Genomic DNA, 17,169 nt, shown 5'->3' with positions numbered 1-17,169 from the left:
GTGAGTGGCCCTAGCCTTGTGGGGGAACACACTTGGGACCACTATCCTACACCCAAGGAGAATATTGTTTGAGGTAGAACTATTTCCAGTTTTTTGAGGAACTGCTAGATTGATTTTAGAGTGGTTCTATCATTTTGCCATCAGAGTCTCTGGTTTTAGGTCTTTGATTCATTTGATTTTCAGCTTCATACAAATTGGTAGATATGTATCTATTTGTACTCTTCTACCTGCAGACCAACCATCATCATTTATTAAAGATACTTTATTTTTCTCCACTGTATGACTTTGACTTCTTTGTCAAAGTTCAAATGTCCATAGATATGTGGTAGATTTCTGAGTCTTAAATTCTATTCCAACTATCTGTCTCTGTATAAATATCATGCAGTTTTTATTACTAATGCTCTGTAGTACAGCTCAAGGTCAGGGATGATCCCCCTAGAAATTCTTTTATTGTCGAGAATACATTGCTGTGCTATATCACTTGTTGGGGTCCTGGTTAAGTATCCTCAAGTAGACAAGGAAAGAAGGAGGGAGTTAGCTCTATTGCTGCTGTTCTCAAATTCAAAGATTTCTGTATTTCCAGAGTTTGATCATGTTCCATCTTACCAGTCCCATGCTCATTCTTCTGTTGGAATGGCCCATGTGATTTTCATGAGGAAATCTTTGACAGGTACAAATCTGACAGAAGGTTAATATTAAAAATATACAAACACCATCACAACCACCACCACCACCACCACCAACAACAACAACAACAACACTAACAGCAACAACAACAACAAACACAAAGAAAAAGAAAACAAGACAACTAATAAAATCAGACAAAAGAAACTATTTGGAGAGTTCACAAAAGGAGACATTCAAATGTCCAATATATCCCTTTTCAAGTATTCAACATCCCTCACCACCAGGGTAATCAAAATAAAAAATAACTTGAGAATTTATGCCACTTCAGTAAGAAAGGCCATCACCAAGAAAACAAATGTCACCAAATATTGGGAAAAGGCATTATTAAATGTTTACCAATGTGGAAACAGTTACAGACAATACATACTTTAGTATTACATTTCTTTTATTTTTTGACTCTATGAATTTAATTTTATTTTTTTATAAATTCGCTTTACATCCTGCTCGCTGACTCACCCCCAGTTGAAACAATTTTATTGGATTTTTAATTTACATTTCTAATGTTATCCCCTTTCCCAGGTTCCTATCCATAAACCTACTATCCCATTCCCTGTGTCTATGAGGGTGTTCCCCACCCACTCTTTCCCACATCTCTGCACTGATAATCCCCTACACTGGGGCATCAAGCCTTGGCAGGACAAAGGACTTCTCTTCCCATTGATGCCCAACAAGTTCATCCTCTGTTACATATGCAGTTGGAGCCATGGGTCTGTTCATGTGTACTCTTTGGGTGGTGCTCAGTCACTGGGAGATCTGGTTGGTTGGTATTGATGTATTTATGGGGTTGAAAGCCCCTTCAGCTATTCAATTCTTTCTCTAACTTCTCCAATGAGGACCCAAACTGCTATCATCCACCTCTGTGTTTGTCATGCACTGGCAGAGTATCTCAGCTATATTAGGATCCTGTCAACTTGCACTTCTTGGCCTCAGCAATATTGTCTGGGTTTGGTGGCTATATATGGACAGGATCTCAGGTGGGACAGGGTCTGGATGGCTTTCCTTAAGGTTCTGCTTCAAGATTTGTCTCTGTATTTCCTCCTGTAAATATTTTTGTTTCTTCTTCTAAGAAGAACTGAAGCATCCACACTAAGGACATCCTTCTTGAGCTTCATATGGTTCATGGATTGTATCTTGAGTAATCCCAGCTTTTAGGATAATATCCATTTATCAGAGAGTGCGTAACATGTGTGTTTTTTGCATTTGGGTTACCTCACTCAGAATGATATTTTCTAGTTCTATCCATTTGCCTATGAATTTCATGAAGTCACTGTTCTTAATAGCTTAGTACTACTTCATTGTGTAGATGTACCACTATTTTCTGTATTCATTCCTATGTTGATGGACATTTGGATTCTACCCAGGTTCTGATTATTATAAATAAGGTTGGTATGAATATAGTGAAACATTTCTCCTTGTTATATGTTGGAACATTTTTTGGTATATGCCTATGAGTGGTATAGCTGGGTCCTCAGGTAGTACTATGTCCAATTTTCTGAGGAACCTCCAGACTGATTGAACCTGCTTGAAATACCACCAACAATGGAAGAGTATTCCTAGACACAGGAACTGTGAAGCATTCTGGGACAGGATCCTTCTGGTTTTTGCCTGTGCCCAGAGGTGATCCTGACACACAACTCTCTGTACCCAGACACGGCTGGGAGAAAGCTGGTCTCCAAGAGTGCTGTCACACATGCATAAAGGAGGGTCAAACCATGGTAAAAGACAGCAAGACAAGCTAACACAAGAGCTATCCATATGGCAAGAGGCAATCACAATAATCTAAGTAACAAAAACCAAGGCTACTAGGCATCATCAGAACTGAGTTCTTCCACTACATCAAAGTTGTGGATATCCCAACATACCAGAAGAACAAGATTTGGATATAAAATCTCATCTCATAATGAAGACAGAGGGCTTTAAGAAGGACAGAAATAACTCCATTTAAGAAATGCAGGAGAACACAGGTAAACAGGTAGAAGCCCTTAAAGAAGAAACACAAAATTCCCTTAAAGAATTACAGGAAAGCACAGCCAAACAGAAGAAGTAAGTTCAGGATATAAAAATAGAAATAGAAACAATGAAGAAATCACAAATGAAGACAACCCTGGAGATAGAAAATCTAGGAAGAGGTCAGGAGTCATAGAACCAAGAATTACCAACATAATACATGAGATAGAAGAATGAATCTGAGGGGCAGAAGGTACCATAGAAAATATTAAAATAATCATAAAGAAAATGCAAAACACAAAAGCTCCTAACCCAAAACATCCAGGAAATGTAGAATACAATGAGAAGGTCAAACATAAAGATAATAGATATAGAAGAGAGTGATAATTCCCAACTAAAGGGCCAGTAATATCTTCAACAAAATAATAAAAGAAAACTTCCCTAACCCAAAGAAAGAGATGCCCATAACAATACAAGAAGACTATAGAACTCCAAAAAGATTGGACCAGAAAAGAAATTCCTCCTGTCACATAATAATCAAAACAGCAAATGCGCAAAATAAAGAAATAATATTGAAAGCAGTAAGAGACAAATGTTAGGTAACACATAAAGGCTGACCTATAAGAATTTCACCAGACTTCTCACCAGAGACTATGGAAGCCAGAAGATCCTGGACAGATGTCATACGGACCCCAAGAGAACACGAATGCCAGCCCAGGCTACTATATCCCATGAATCTTTCAATTAATATAGATTGAGAAACCAAGATATTCCATGACAAAACCAAATTTACACAGTATCATTCCACAAACCAAGCCATACAATGGATAATAGATGGAAAACTCCAACATAAGGAGGGTAAATACACCATACAAAAAGCAAGAAAGCAATTTTCTTGCAACAAATCCAAAAGAACATAGCCACACAAACATAATTCCACCTGTCACAACAAAAAAAAACAGGAAACAACAATTCCCATTCCTTAATATCTCAACATCATGGACTCAATTCCCCAATAAAAAGACATAGACTAAAAGACTGGATACGTAAAGAGGGACCAGCATTTTGCTACATACAGGAAATATACCCCACTGACAAAGACAGACACTACCTTAGAGAAAAAGCTAGAAAACAATTTTCCAAGCAAATGGTCCTAAGAAACAAGCTGTAGTAGTCATTCTAATAGAGAATAAAATTGAATTTCAACCGAAAGTTATCTAAAAAGATAAGGAATGACAAGTCAGGAAAAATCCACTAAGATGAACTCTCAATCCTGAATATCTATGTTCCAAATACAAGGGGATGTACATTAATCAAAGAAATCTTAGTAAATCTCAAAGCACTCCTTGAAAGTCACATAATAATAGTGGAAGACTTCAACACCTGACTCTCATCAGTGGACAGTTTATGAAAACAGAAACTGAACAGAGACTTAAAGAAACTAACAGAAGTTATGAACTAAAAGGATTTAACCAATATCTATAGAATATGTCATTCTAAAACAAAGGAATGTACCTTCTTCTCAGCACCCCATGGTACCTTTTCCAAAATTGACCAAATAATTGGTCACAAAGCAGGCCTCAACAGTTAGAGGAATATTGAAATAATCCCATGCATCCTATCAGATTACCACAGAATAAGGATGGTTTTCAATAACACAAAAATAACATAAAGGCCACCTACACATAGGAACTGAACAATGCTCTATTCAATGATAATTTGGTCAAGGTAAAAATAAAGAAATTAAAGACTTTTTAGAATTTAATGGAAAGGAAGGCAGAGCATACCCAAACTTATGGGACATAATGACAGCATTGCTTAGAGGAAAATGCATAGCTCTGAGTGCCTCTAAATAAATAACAGGAGAGAGCACACAATAGCAGCTTGACAGCACACCTAAAAGCACCGGAACATAAAGAAGCAAACACACCCAAGAGGAGTAGGTGGCATAAAATAATCAAACCCAGGGCTGAAATCAACCAAGTAGATCCAGAAAGAACTATAGAAAGAATCAACAAAATTAGGAGCTGCTTCTTTGAGAAAATCAACAAGATAGACAAATGCTTAGCCAGACCAAACAGAGGGCATAGAGAGAGAATCCAGATTAACAAAATCAAGAGAAACTCAGGAAAGTAAAAAAACGTCATCAGATCCTAATACAAAAGAATATACTTAACAAAACTAGAAAATCTAGATGAAATGGACAATTTTATAAACAAATACCAGGTACCAAAGTTAAATTGGGATCAGATAAACCATCTAAAAATTCCCTTAACTCCCAAAGAAATAGAAGAAGTTATTAAAAGTACAGGGTGGTGTTCCTTCTGTTTCTATTGTGTGCAATAGTTGGGACAGCATTGGTATTAGGTCTTCTATGAAGGTCTGATAGTTATTCTATAGTAAACCTATCTGGTCCTGGGCTTATTTTGCTTCAGAGACTTTTAATAACTGCTTCCATCTTCTGAGATCTCTAATTTATTTCATCAGAGACATGAAGTTTTTGTCATACAGATCTTTCACTCACTTGGTTAGAGTCAGACCAAGTTACTTTACATTATTTGTGACTATTGTGAAGGGTGTCATTTCCCTAATTTTTTCACAGCCTGTTTTTATTTACTGATTTGTTCGAGTTAATTTTATATTCAGCCACTTTGCTGAAGTGGTATATCAGGTTTAGATCTCCGGTAGAATTTTTGAGAGTCACTTAAGTATATTACTCTATCATATACAAACAGTGATATTTTGACTACCTCCTTTCCAATTTGTAACCATTTGACCACCCTTCATTGTCAGATTGCTCTGGCTAGGACTTTGAGTTCTATATTGAGAGAGAGAGAGCAGCCTTGGCTAGTACCTGATTTTAGTGGGATTGCTTCAAGTTTCTTTCCATTTCATTTGGTGTTGGCTACTGGTTTGCTATATATTGCTTTTACTATGTTTAGTTATGGGCCTTGTATTCCTGATATTTCCAAGAGTTTTAACATGATGGGGTGTTGAATTTTGTCAAATGCTTTGTCACCATATAATGAGATAATCATGTGGATTTTTTCTTTGAGTTTGTTTATATAATTGAGTTGATAGATATCCATACTTTGAAACATCCTTGAATGCCTGGGATGAAGCCTACATGATAATGAAGGATGATAGTTTTGATGTGCTCTTGGACTCAGTCTATAAGAATTTTATTGAGTATTTTGGGATATATATTTATAATGGAAATCTGTCTGAAGTTCTGTTTTGTTTGTTGGGTCTTTGTGTGGTTTAGGTATGAGCATAATTATGGTTTCATAGAAAGAAAAGGGTGTTCTATATTGTGGAATAGTTTGGAAAGTATTAGAATTAGGTCTTCTGTGAAGGTCTGAGAGGATTCTGCAGTAAACCCATTTGGTCCTGAGCTTTTTTGGTTGGGAAACTTTTAATAACTACTTCTATTTCCTTAGGAGTTTTGGGCTTGTTTATATAGTTTATCTGATCCTAATTTATTTGGTACATGGTATCTGGCTAGAAATGTCCAATTCATCCAGATTTTTCAGTTTTGTTGAGTATAAGCTTTTGTAGTAAAAGCTGATGATTTTTTGAGTTTTCACAGTTTCTCTTTTTATGTCTCCCTTTTCATATCTGATTTTGTTAATTTGGATACTCTCTCTGTGCGCTCTAGTTAGTCTGGATAAGGGTTTATCTATCTTGTTGATTTTTTCAAAGAACCAGCTCCTGATTTTGTGGATTATTTGTGTAGTTGTTTTTGTTTCTGCTTGGTTGATTTCAGCCCTCATATAATTATTTTCTGCCATCAATTCCTCTTGGGTGTATTTGCTTCTCTTTGTTCTAGAGTTTTATGTGTTCTGTCAAGGCTTCTAATGTATGCTGTTTTCATGCTCTTTTTGGAGGCATTCAGAGCTATGAATTTTCCTATTAGCACCGCTTTCATTGTGTCCCATAAGTTTGGGTTTGTTTTGCCTTCATTTTCATTAAATTCTAAAACATCTTATTTCTGTCTTTATTCCTCCTTGTTCAAGTTATCTTTGAGTAGAGCATCATTCAGCTTCCATGTGCTTGTGGACTTTCTGTTTGTTTTGGTATTTTTGAAGACCAGCCTTATTCTGTGGTGATCTGATAGGATGTATGTATTATTTCAATATTCTTGTATCTGTTGAGGCATATTTTATGACTGATTATATGGTCAATTTTCCACAAGGTACCGTGAGGTTCTGAGAAGAAGTTATAGTCTTTTATCTTAACATGAAATGTTCTATAGGTATTTGTTAAGTCCATTTGGTTCATAACTTACGTTACTTTCTCTGTGTCTCTGTTTAGTTTCTGTTTCCATGATCTGTCTAGTGATAAGAGTGGGGTGTTTAAGTCTTCCACTATTATTTTGTGAGTTGAAATGTGTGCTTTGAGCTTTACTAAGGTTTCTTTTATGAATGTAGTTGATCTTGTATTTGGAGCATAGATATTCAGGATTGAGGATTCATCTTGGTGGATTTTTCTTTGATGAATATGAAGTGTCCTTCCTTATCTTTTTTCATAACTTTTGGTTGAAATTTGATTTTATTTGACATTAGAATGGCTATTCCAGCTTGTTCTTGGGACCATTTGCTTGGAAAATTGTTTTCCATCCTATTACTCTGAGGTAGTGTCTGTTTTTGTCATTGAGGTGTGTTTCCTGTATGCAGTAAAATGCCAGGTCCTGTTTATGTGTCCAGTCTTTTAGTCTACTTCTTTTTATTGGGGGAAGTGAGACCATTGCTATTGAGAGATAGTAGGGATGAATGATTGTTATTTCCTGTTACTTTTTGTTGTTAGAGGTGGAATTATGTTTCTGTGGCTATATTCTTTTTTTAGTTGAAATTAGATTACTTTCTTGGTTTTTCCAATGTGTAGTTTTGCCCTTGTGCTGGAAATTCCCATCTATCATTTTTTGTAGGGCTAGATTTGTGAAAAGATATTGTGTAAATTTTGTTTTGTCATGGAAAATCTTGATTTCTCAATTTATGTTAATTGAGAGTTTTGCTGGATATAGTAGCCTGGGCTGTCATTTTCATTCTCTAAGTGTCTGTATGACAACTGCCTTGGATCTTCTGGCTTTCATAGTCACTGGAGAGAAGTCTGGTGTAATTCTGATAGGTCTGATGTTACTTGACCTTTTTTCTCTTACTCTTTTCAATATTTTTTGTTGATTTGTGCATTTGGTGTTTTTCCTATTATATGACAGGAAGAATTTCTTTTCTGGCTCAATGTATTTGGAGTTCTGTAGGCCTCTTGTATATTTATTTATGGGCATCTCTTTCATTGGTTAGGGAAGTTTTCTTCTATAATTTTGTGGAAGATATTTACTGGCCATTTAAGTTGTGAATTTTTGCTCTCTTCTATACCTATTATCCTCAGGTTTCATCTTCTCTTTGTGTCCTAGTTTCCTGGATGTTTTAGATAGGAGATTTTTGCATTTTGCATCTTTGATGCTTGTGTCAATGTTTTCTATGGTATCTTCTTCCCCTGAAATTCTTTCTTCTATCTCTTGTATTCTGTTTGTAATGCTTTCATCTATGATTCCTGATCTCTTTCCTAGGTTTACTATCTGAGGAGTTGTCTTCATTTGTGATTTCTTTTTTTAAAGATTTATTTATTATATATAAGTACATTGTCACTGTCTTCAGACACATAAGAAGAGGGCATCTGACCTCATTACAAATGGTTGTGAGCCACCATGTGGTTGCTGGGATTTGAACTCAGGACCTCTGGAGGAGCAGTCAGTGCTCTCAACTGCTGAGCCATCTCTCCAGCCCCCCATTTGTGATTTCTTAATTTTTTATATTTCCATCTTTAGATCCTTGAGGGTTTTGTTCAAATCCTTCACCTCTTGGTTGTACTTTCCTGTAATTCTTTAAGGGACATTTGTCTTTACTCTTTAAGGGTTTCTACCTGTTTACCTGAGTTTTCTGAAATTCTTTATGGGAGTTATTTATGTTCTACTTAAAGTTCTCCAACAGCTCCATGAGTTGTGATTTTGTGGGGTTTTCTATGGTCTCATTGTGCTGAAGAAATACTGTTAGATTGGCAGGAAAGATGTCTCAGCAGTTAAAGGATTGGCTCACATCTAATAATATGAAAACTATTGATGGTGTCTTGTGAAAATTATTGTTTTGTGAAACACTTTGAGTCATTAATAATCAGAAAATTCCTGGTAATATGGGGTATTTTTCAGTAATCCTTCTTCCCTTTCCCTGATCACCAAATGGTGTCCAGTTAACAAAAACCATAATCACTACCTGAGCATGGAATGCATTTGTATCCTTCCTTGGGTCACTGTCTTGTTGCTGCATTTTATTTATTAGTATTGTTTGCTGTTGTTATTAAAATTCTACCTTCTATTAAGCAAATAGTGATCAATGACTAAAATTTGTTTCCACTAGAGATGTCTGAGCTAAATTGGTCCCAGCTAAGTCCTGGGTAATTATTATGTCTTTAATGAGTTATATAGGATCAGTACTCATCTGGGATAAAGAGCACTGAAGGCCCAGGTATTATAGCAGCAGCAGCAGCAGCAGCAGCAGCAGCAGCAGCAGCAGCAGCAGCAGCAGCAGCAGCAGCAACAACAACAACAACAACAGCAACAACAACAATAGCACTAGCACCAGCACCAGCACCAGCAGGGTGTTAGTAGGAATGATGCAGATAGGTAATGAATATAGAAGCTGATATTCTTGTGTCTGCAAATAAAATGAAGGTAAGCAGAATCATGAAATACAAACTAACTCAGCTTCAGCAGATGTAGGTAGAGTCAGGAAAATAAGCAGGTGTCATGCTGTCAATTGCAATTTCTGTTATTCATGATAGATTTTCAGGTACAATAACGTTCTTCTTTCTCTGTCACCCAAGACTTAACAGTCTATGCTTGTATTTGTTTTATGTTCATCATGTAGTCAATTCATATTGATGCATTCATTATAATCACTCATTGTGTCCTTTTTTCTTTATATAGCATACCATTTCAACAGATGCACAGCCCTGTTCAGTGCTGTAGTACTGAAGGATTGTTTAGTATACTTTCACCTGTGGGGTTCTTAAACATTAAACTATGTCTTTCTGAACATGATGATGACCTGTATGGATTCATGTTCACAAAATAATGATATTAATATAATCTAGGTGTTCATGTAAATGTGCAATGAATTCTCCTCAACCAAACTCAGTGCTTGTACAGATTCCCAACTTATATGCAGGTGCACAAAATGTTAGAAACCTATTTCTTGTAATTTGTATGTGCTGTTTTATTTGGAAATTGTGTACTTAACATCTAAAGAAATTTCTGAAGTCCATTGACACATCAGTGGTAACAGTTTGCTAGTGATTTCTCTGGGTTTTAACCATTCGAAACTTGCCTTTATAAAACAAAATTATGACTCAATTTCAGGGAAGGAGACACTTTGACATTGTGCCATATGCCTGACATCCAAGTGCTCAGGCTTCAGTGGAAGGATTGTTACATGTTTGAGGCCAGTCTGGGATTCTATAAGCAAATCATCTTAAATGGTATGTATTTTTTCCTACATGGTTTCCCCTTTTCTAATGCTAATCCTCAGTCTCTATTTGTGCATACTCTGATGTCCACTGCATTATACAGGTTTGTTTGTGAAGGTGTAAACAGTCAGACTAGGTTTTAGCACAGGAGAAAAAGTTGCTTATATCTATTATATCTATTGAACTCTTTCCTTATCAGTCAGCTTTAAGTTATGCAATAGAACCATTAGCTAGGTTTGTCCAGAATTACAGAATGGTGTGTGTGTGTGTGTGTGTGTGTGTGTGTGTGTGTGTGTGTATGCACGCATACATGCGCATACATACACACCATCCAAGCATCAATAGGATATACACTGATAAAGAGAACATTTGAAGAATTGTTAAAAATATTGGAGTCTCTGATAAGAGTGGATATTTTTGAATTAGATGTGTGTATAAGGCAGATGTAACATTTTGCTACACTTAAGTGTCCTTTATCACTAACTCCTTCATCTAAATGCATGAAGTTCCCTATGTGCTGAAGTGGTAGTTACTTTATCAATGTCTAGAAATTTTGAATGTCATTTAGATACTATCTGCATAGCATCCAGGATTTTTCTAAATTAGCACTAGTGCTTAACCACTGGATGTATAAATTCACAATCACATACACTATAGACATCAAGGAACAACTCAAGTGAAAATTCCAAACTAACTTGTTGTTTCTTCATTTTTATAATTCATAAAATGTTTCATTCTATCTGTGTTCTATGCCAATTTCTATGATATTCTGTGCATTAGGACATATGGGTGTTATTTGTACTTACCAGTATTACTGAAATTGCAAAATATTAATGCTAACACATCAGAAGTAAAACATTAGAGTTCTGACAAACAGTATCAGTTTAGAATTTATTGCTAAGTATGCAAGAGTTTCTATTTAAATGGTAATGTTTCTACATTTGAAGTTAAAGCAATCTGCATTAGTTTGAGAAGCCGATAAAAAATGTTCGCTGGCCAAATTATGTATCATAACCAGCATTGATCCTAGTTGGAGATTAAGAATGAGTGTAAAGAACCAAACAGAATGAAGGCATATATGACCTCTCCTGTATATAGCTTACAATTGATATGAAGATAGCTTAAAACAATGACAAAACTATTAATTGTGTGGAATATGTACAGGTTGCTACTGAATATGGCCGAACGTCTTATGTAGTATAGAGATGCAGAATAAATTTAACTGAATATCATATAAGCAGTAAGCCTGATATATGAGAATGGCCACATGAGGGGCAAGCAAAGGGGAGAGTCAAAGGCAGGAGAAGGATGGAGGAGCAACTAAAAAAGTGTTGGACATGAAGAAATTAATCATAGCATTGAATGGTAAGAGAAAAGACTTTGGGACCATGAAGGATGTAATGCTGGCACCTCTGAGATAATAAAAGATTATTTTTGTCCCTGATAGGAGCTTTATCTTTATTATCATAGCAACAGTGCTAATATGAAAATAAGTCAGAGAAGGGGTGAAGGGACTTCTCTGTTAGAATTCTACAATATAAATGAATCATGCTGAAGGAGAAGGGTCAGAAGACATCAGAACATGGGCATGAAGTGGTTCTGCTTCTGTATTTGGTAATTACAAGATATGATCCTCATATAGCGATATAATATAGAGGAATAGGTAAAATAGGAAAATGGAGGAGTAACTTTGAATAATGCATGACTGCAATTCAGTTTAAGAAAAAGAATGAATAGATCAAATTCACATAACTCTGACTTAAAACTGAATCTGTTCCTTTTAATTATATCAGACTGGAGAGGTGGATAATTGAAAAATACTTTGGGAGAAAATAAATTGAAGACATCAATTTTACTTGGGATTTTTGAACTTCTGATGCCTGTCATACAGGCAACAGGCAGAAGATGATTATTTAACAGTGGTGCACAAATATATATTATAGAAACATGTACTATGAATTTGAAATGGTAATATAACACATTGGAGCATGTGAGATTTTCTTGAAATTTGTCTAAAATTATGATAAACCTTATACAAATTCTTTAAGATATCAATATACAAAATAGCATAGAACAAATTGCAAATAAACAAACTAGCTACCCAGGATGAGCTGGAAATAGGAGAGAAAATCATTAGTCCATTTAGAATCTTTATAGAGATGGCATTGAGCTGTCTAGGAAATGATGGAAAATAGAAGCTTGTTAAGGGTAAGTTGAGAAAAATTATTAATGATTATAATGCTTAAAGATACTAGAAGTTCTGAGATTGTGGTTATTATGATGATTCCCACATCCATTGTTGTAGAATATATATCTTAAATATGTATTTACTTTAAGATTTAAGAGATCCTGATATTTTCTCATTAGTATATAGAAGAAGAGGAAAATGACAATGAACAACAAAACTATGATCACCCAGTTCCTTCTCCTTGGCCTGCCCATCCCTCCAGAGTACCAACACATGTTCTATGCCCTGTTTCTGGTCATGTACCTCTCCACAATTCTGGGAAACCTGCTAATCATTGTCCTTATTCATCTGGACTCCCATCTCCACACACCAATGTACTTGTTTCTCAGCAACTTGTCCTTCTCTGACCTCTGCTTTTCCTCTGTCACAATGCCCAAGTTGCTGCAGAACATGCAGAGCCAGGACCCATCCATCTCTTATGGAGGTTGCCTGGCACAAATATTCTTCTTTATGGTTTTTGGAGATATGGAGAGTTTCCTTCTTGTGGCCATGGCCTATGACCGCTATGTGGCCATCTGCTTCCCTCTGCATTACACCAGCATCATGACCCCCAAGCTCTGTATTTGTCTAGTGTTAATGCTGTGGATACTGACAACATCACATGCTACAATGCAAATTCTGCTTACAGTAAGACTGTCTTTTTGTGAGAATAATGTGCTTCTCAACTTTTTCTGTGACATATTTGTTCTCCTAAAACTGGCCTGCTCAGACACTTATGTTAATGATTTGATGATACTTATTATGGGAGGGCTCATCATTATCATTCCATTCCTGCTCATTGTTATATCCTATGTCAGGATCATCTCCTCCATTCTTAAGGTTCCATCTACTCAAGGCATCCACAAGGTCTTCTCCACTTGTGGCTCTCATCTGTCTGTGGTGTCTCTTTTCTATGGGACAATTATTGGTCTCTACTTATGTCCATCAGGTACTAATTTCAGTCTAAAGGGGTCTGCCATGGCTATGATGTACACAGTGGTGACTCCCATGCTGAACCCCTTCATCTATAGCCTGAGAAACAGAGACATGAAGTGGGCCCTAATAAGAGTTATTTGCAATAAGAAAATCTCTCTGTAATAGTGGCATTTGAGATTGTTACCTACTTTTATCTAATAAATGTACTGATAGTAATATTTTATCAGATATTGTCACACATCATAGGAACTACAAGGAAGTCTATCCTACATAACTGTTTAGTATGTGAAATTAAAGAAGTTTGGTGCAGTAGTCAAAGTACAAAGATTATTTTTGATATCTGGCTACGTCTTCCTCCTTACCTCACACAAACAATCCTGGAAATGCAGAGGATGAGGTATTGCCTAATATAATCTTTCTTTCTCTCAAGTTGTGGTAACCTATTATTATTTTATCCTAACTTTCATGCTCCCTGATGTTTCAGTTAAAATAATTTAAATAATGGATTCTTACATTCAATAACAATGAAATATCTCTACCACCCAATTTCCTTCTATAGATTGTCCTACACTGAGTTTGACATAATTTTATCTCAGCTTCTTTAATTCCTTTCTAATTCATGTTATCCTTTGTGACTTGTAATGATCCTGGACAAATTTGGGGGGGCTGTTTTGTACAAAAGTGCCATTTTTATAATTTAAATCTTAATATTTGAATTTGATTAGTAAACAGGCTCCATTAAATTTAATTTGCTTCTCAAAGATGAAGGAAAGAAGAAATTCTAGAAGCTGCTAATACCTCATGATTATTTTATATATTACCTTGTAAACAATCCATTTATAATTTATTGCTTTTTTTACTTTTGTGATAATCTCAGAGATGTAGAGAATGTTCTATTTCAGAGACTGAAGAATGTGAGGTCCAGTGACTTCCCAACTCACATGGAGGAGCAATAGGTATTAGACTACAGAGAAATTCCACTCTTTTGTCTTATTTCTCTAGAATGAAGAATTTTTCTTCATTTTTTTATATTCTTTGTTTTACTGTGGCATGGAATAAACTGGTCAATTTTTTCCTCAGTTGTTCCTAGGTAATGACATGCAAACTCAATTCTTTATACTCTGCTGACCTCCACAAAACACACACACACACACACACACACACACACACACACACACACACACACACACATCATGATCTTCTTCTTCTTCTTCTTCTTCTTCTTCTTCTTCTTCTTCTTCTTCTTCTTCTTCATCATCATCATCATCATCTCCATGTAAATTCAATGATTCTCACTGCCTTGGGAACATCTCTACTTGAACCTCTGTGTGTTCTTCAACAGAAGCATGTATACCTTAAACTTTTTCTGTTCCCACACAGTCTTCCTTTTTTCCTTTAGTTTGTTTATTCAATTATGATATCATCTCCCATCCAATGATTGATGTATTGATGTAAGCACTTTTACAAACACACACACACACACACACACACACACACAACACACACACAAATGAACAATAGCTCATAGAATTTTGAATTGTACCTTTTTGTTGAAAATTGTTTTAAGATATTTGTTATTATGGTTGTTGCAACATACTTAAGGTAGCACTGACTAAACTCTTAAATTTCACCATTATAATGTAATAGAATTATTATAGACAAGACACAGACAATATGTAAATTAAGCTATTTTCCTCATTAAGTGAAAAACAAAGTTAAAAAAAGAAATAATTCTATATCTAATAGCAATGACATATTTAATTGTTATAAAACATCCCTTCCCCATAAGTTAATGATTATGTCAGCCACATAAAGTTGTAGCTTTCCTGACATAGACTGGACCAACAACACATAGGTTAGCCAGACAACACAGTCTGAACAGAAAACACATAAACTGGATAAAACCAGACTATGCAGCAAATGCTACAGCTAGTTTCCTCCCTGACACCTCTACTTTGAACTAACCATTTATTTCCCTTGTGCCCCAAACAGAAACTCTTTGTCCCAATTCAACATGAAGTAATTATAACAAGATAGTCATCTGATCCTCTAAGTTGGGGTAAATGGTTTTAGTTGTTTAATGTGTTATTGTTGTTATCATCTGAAGTGATATGCTTAAATTATTACATTTAGATAGAATGTTTTGATTTAATTACTGTATACTGATAGGTTGTTTTATGTGAATTATTATATATTAATAATAGAAATTTAAGGTTGTATTGTTAGACTAAATTTACATAATCTGTTAATTTAAAATATAATATAAAATTGTAGTTTATGATTCTTATAATTATTCTTATCATATATGTAGATTATTAATGTTAGGGGAAAAGATAAATTTTAAACAAAAAGAGGATATAAAGTGGAAGTTTCTATTTATATCATGTGATGCATACTCATGTGGTGTTTTGCTGAGGCAAGACCCATGGAAGGACATGTGATGTTTGGAAAGAGTATAAGTGGGACTCCTTAGACAGTGACAATGTGCTTGCATAGGTGGCACTTCACTGATTTTCATTTCCTTAAGAGAGGCATGGAAAAGAACTGCTGGCTTTCTGGTTGCTTTTTGTCATTCCCACTGACTTGTGCTGATTAGGTGGAGGCCTGGTGGTTTCTGTTGGATTGTGCCATGTTGTTGATTTATGTTTGGTGAAACTTTTGTACTGGACTGTTGTTTCCTAACAAACAGAAATTAGAGTCACCTCAGGGAAATACTAAATATTTTCACTTCCTCTAATCCTATTTTCCACCTTTTTCCTACTATCTTTGGGTTGTGTGTTAGAAGGGAAGTTGAAGATTTTGAGAACTTTTATGAAAGTAGGTTTTGAAAAATCTAAGCCTACAACAAGATGCAATACAATTATATTGCTTCTCTTTTTATTGTGTGGTACATTCCAAGTCTCAGACATCAAGCCTGAACTCCATTCTCCTCCTACTAGCTCTTTTTGTTTCCAAAAACACTTCTACCTCTATCTCAAAACTCTTTAAGTGCATAGCCAAGTCTGTAATCTTCTTTAACATAAGAGAATTGTCAGCTTTCCCCCAATATGTTTCAAAAGTGTATGCATAAAAACTATGAAACAAAACCAAAAACATCACTCTGGGAAAAATGTAGGAGACAACCGGCAGCTGAAGCTTGTATTTTGTCAATTTCCTTAAAGAACATTGCTAACCTCTCATATCCAAACTTCCCTCTACCCATTAAGCTTGAACCACATTGGACTTTACATTTAACTTAGATTTTTAAATATCTTCTTTAATAAGAATTCTTAAATGATTTGACCTCCCTTCTAGTCAACCATCCAAAGATGATAAATAGGACAATGTTATGTGGACCTGCTTATAATTACTTCTTTGGGGAGTGATTCTAATCTGTCAGGATACCAGCAGTGCAGTTTAGTAGTCAGGATACCAACAGTCCAGTTCAAAAGTTTCACCAACCATGAATTAGCAACAGCAAACAATCCAGTAGAAATGGCCAGGCCTCTACTGAATAGGCATGACTCCATAAGAGTGACCAGGACCAGCTGAAATGCCAAGAGTCCTCTGCAGTGCCTCACTCAAGAAAGTGAGCATCCCCAATGGTACAGACCAATGAAGCACTGCAGAGCTAACTATGCAAGTGGCCTGTCCTGTTGGTTGATTCCCACTTATACTCTCTCCAAACATTATATATCTTCCCATGGGTCTTGCCTCAGCAAAACACCACATCAGTCTGTCTCACATGACAAAAGCAGAAACTTCCATTTTATCTTGTTATGCCATGTTTGGTTGATATCCTTGGGATACATGCTGTTTTCTGAAGAGAAGGGAAGAAGCAGTGAGTCTGGGGAGGGGTGAAGTATATGTGT

At 35.7% G+C, this 17,169-nt stretch overlaps 1 protein-coding gene across 1 annotated transcript; it reads left to right on the top strand.

Moving 5' to 3' along the window:
* The first annotated feature begins 12,541 nt into the window (after window positions 1–12,541).
* Window positions 12,542–13,480, top strand: LOC116909181 (olfactory receptor 1496-like). Its single transcript, XM_032912674.1, has one exon. It carries the CDS (start codon window positions 12,542–12,544, stop codon window positions 13,478–13,480), a length of 939 nt encoding a protein of 312 aa, XP_032768565.1.
* Window positions 13,481–17,169: the final 3,689 nt, after the last annotated feature.

The sequence above is a fragment of the Rattus rattus genome, chromosome 9 (assembly GCF_011064425.1).
Source record: "Rattus rattus isolate New Zealand chromosome 9, Rrattus_CSIRO_v1, whole genome shotgun sequence".
Lineage (NCBI taxonomy): Eukaryota > Metazoa > Chordata > Mammalia > Rodentia > Muridae > Rattus > Rattus rattus.
This window is presented reverse-complemented; position numbering and strand designations above follow the sequence as displayed.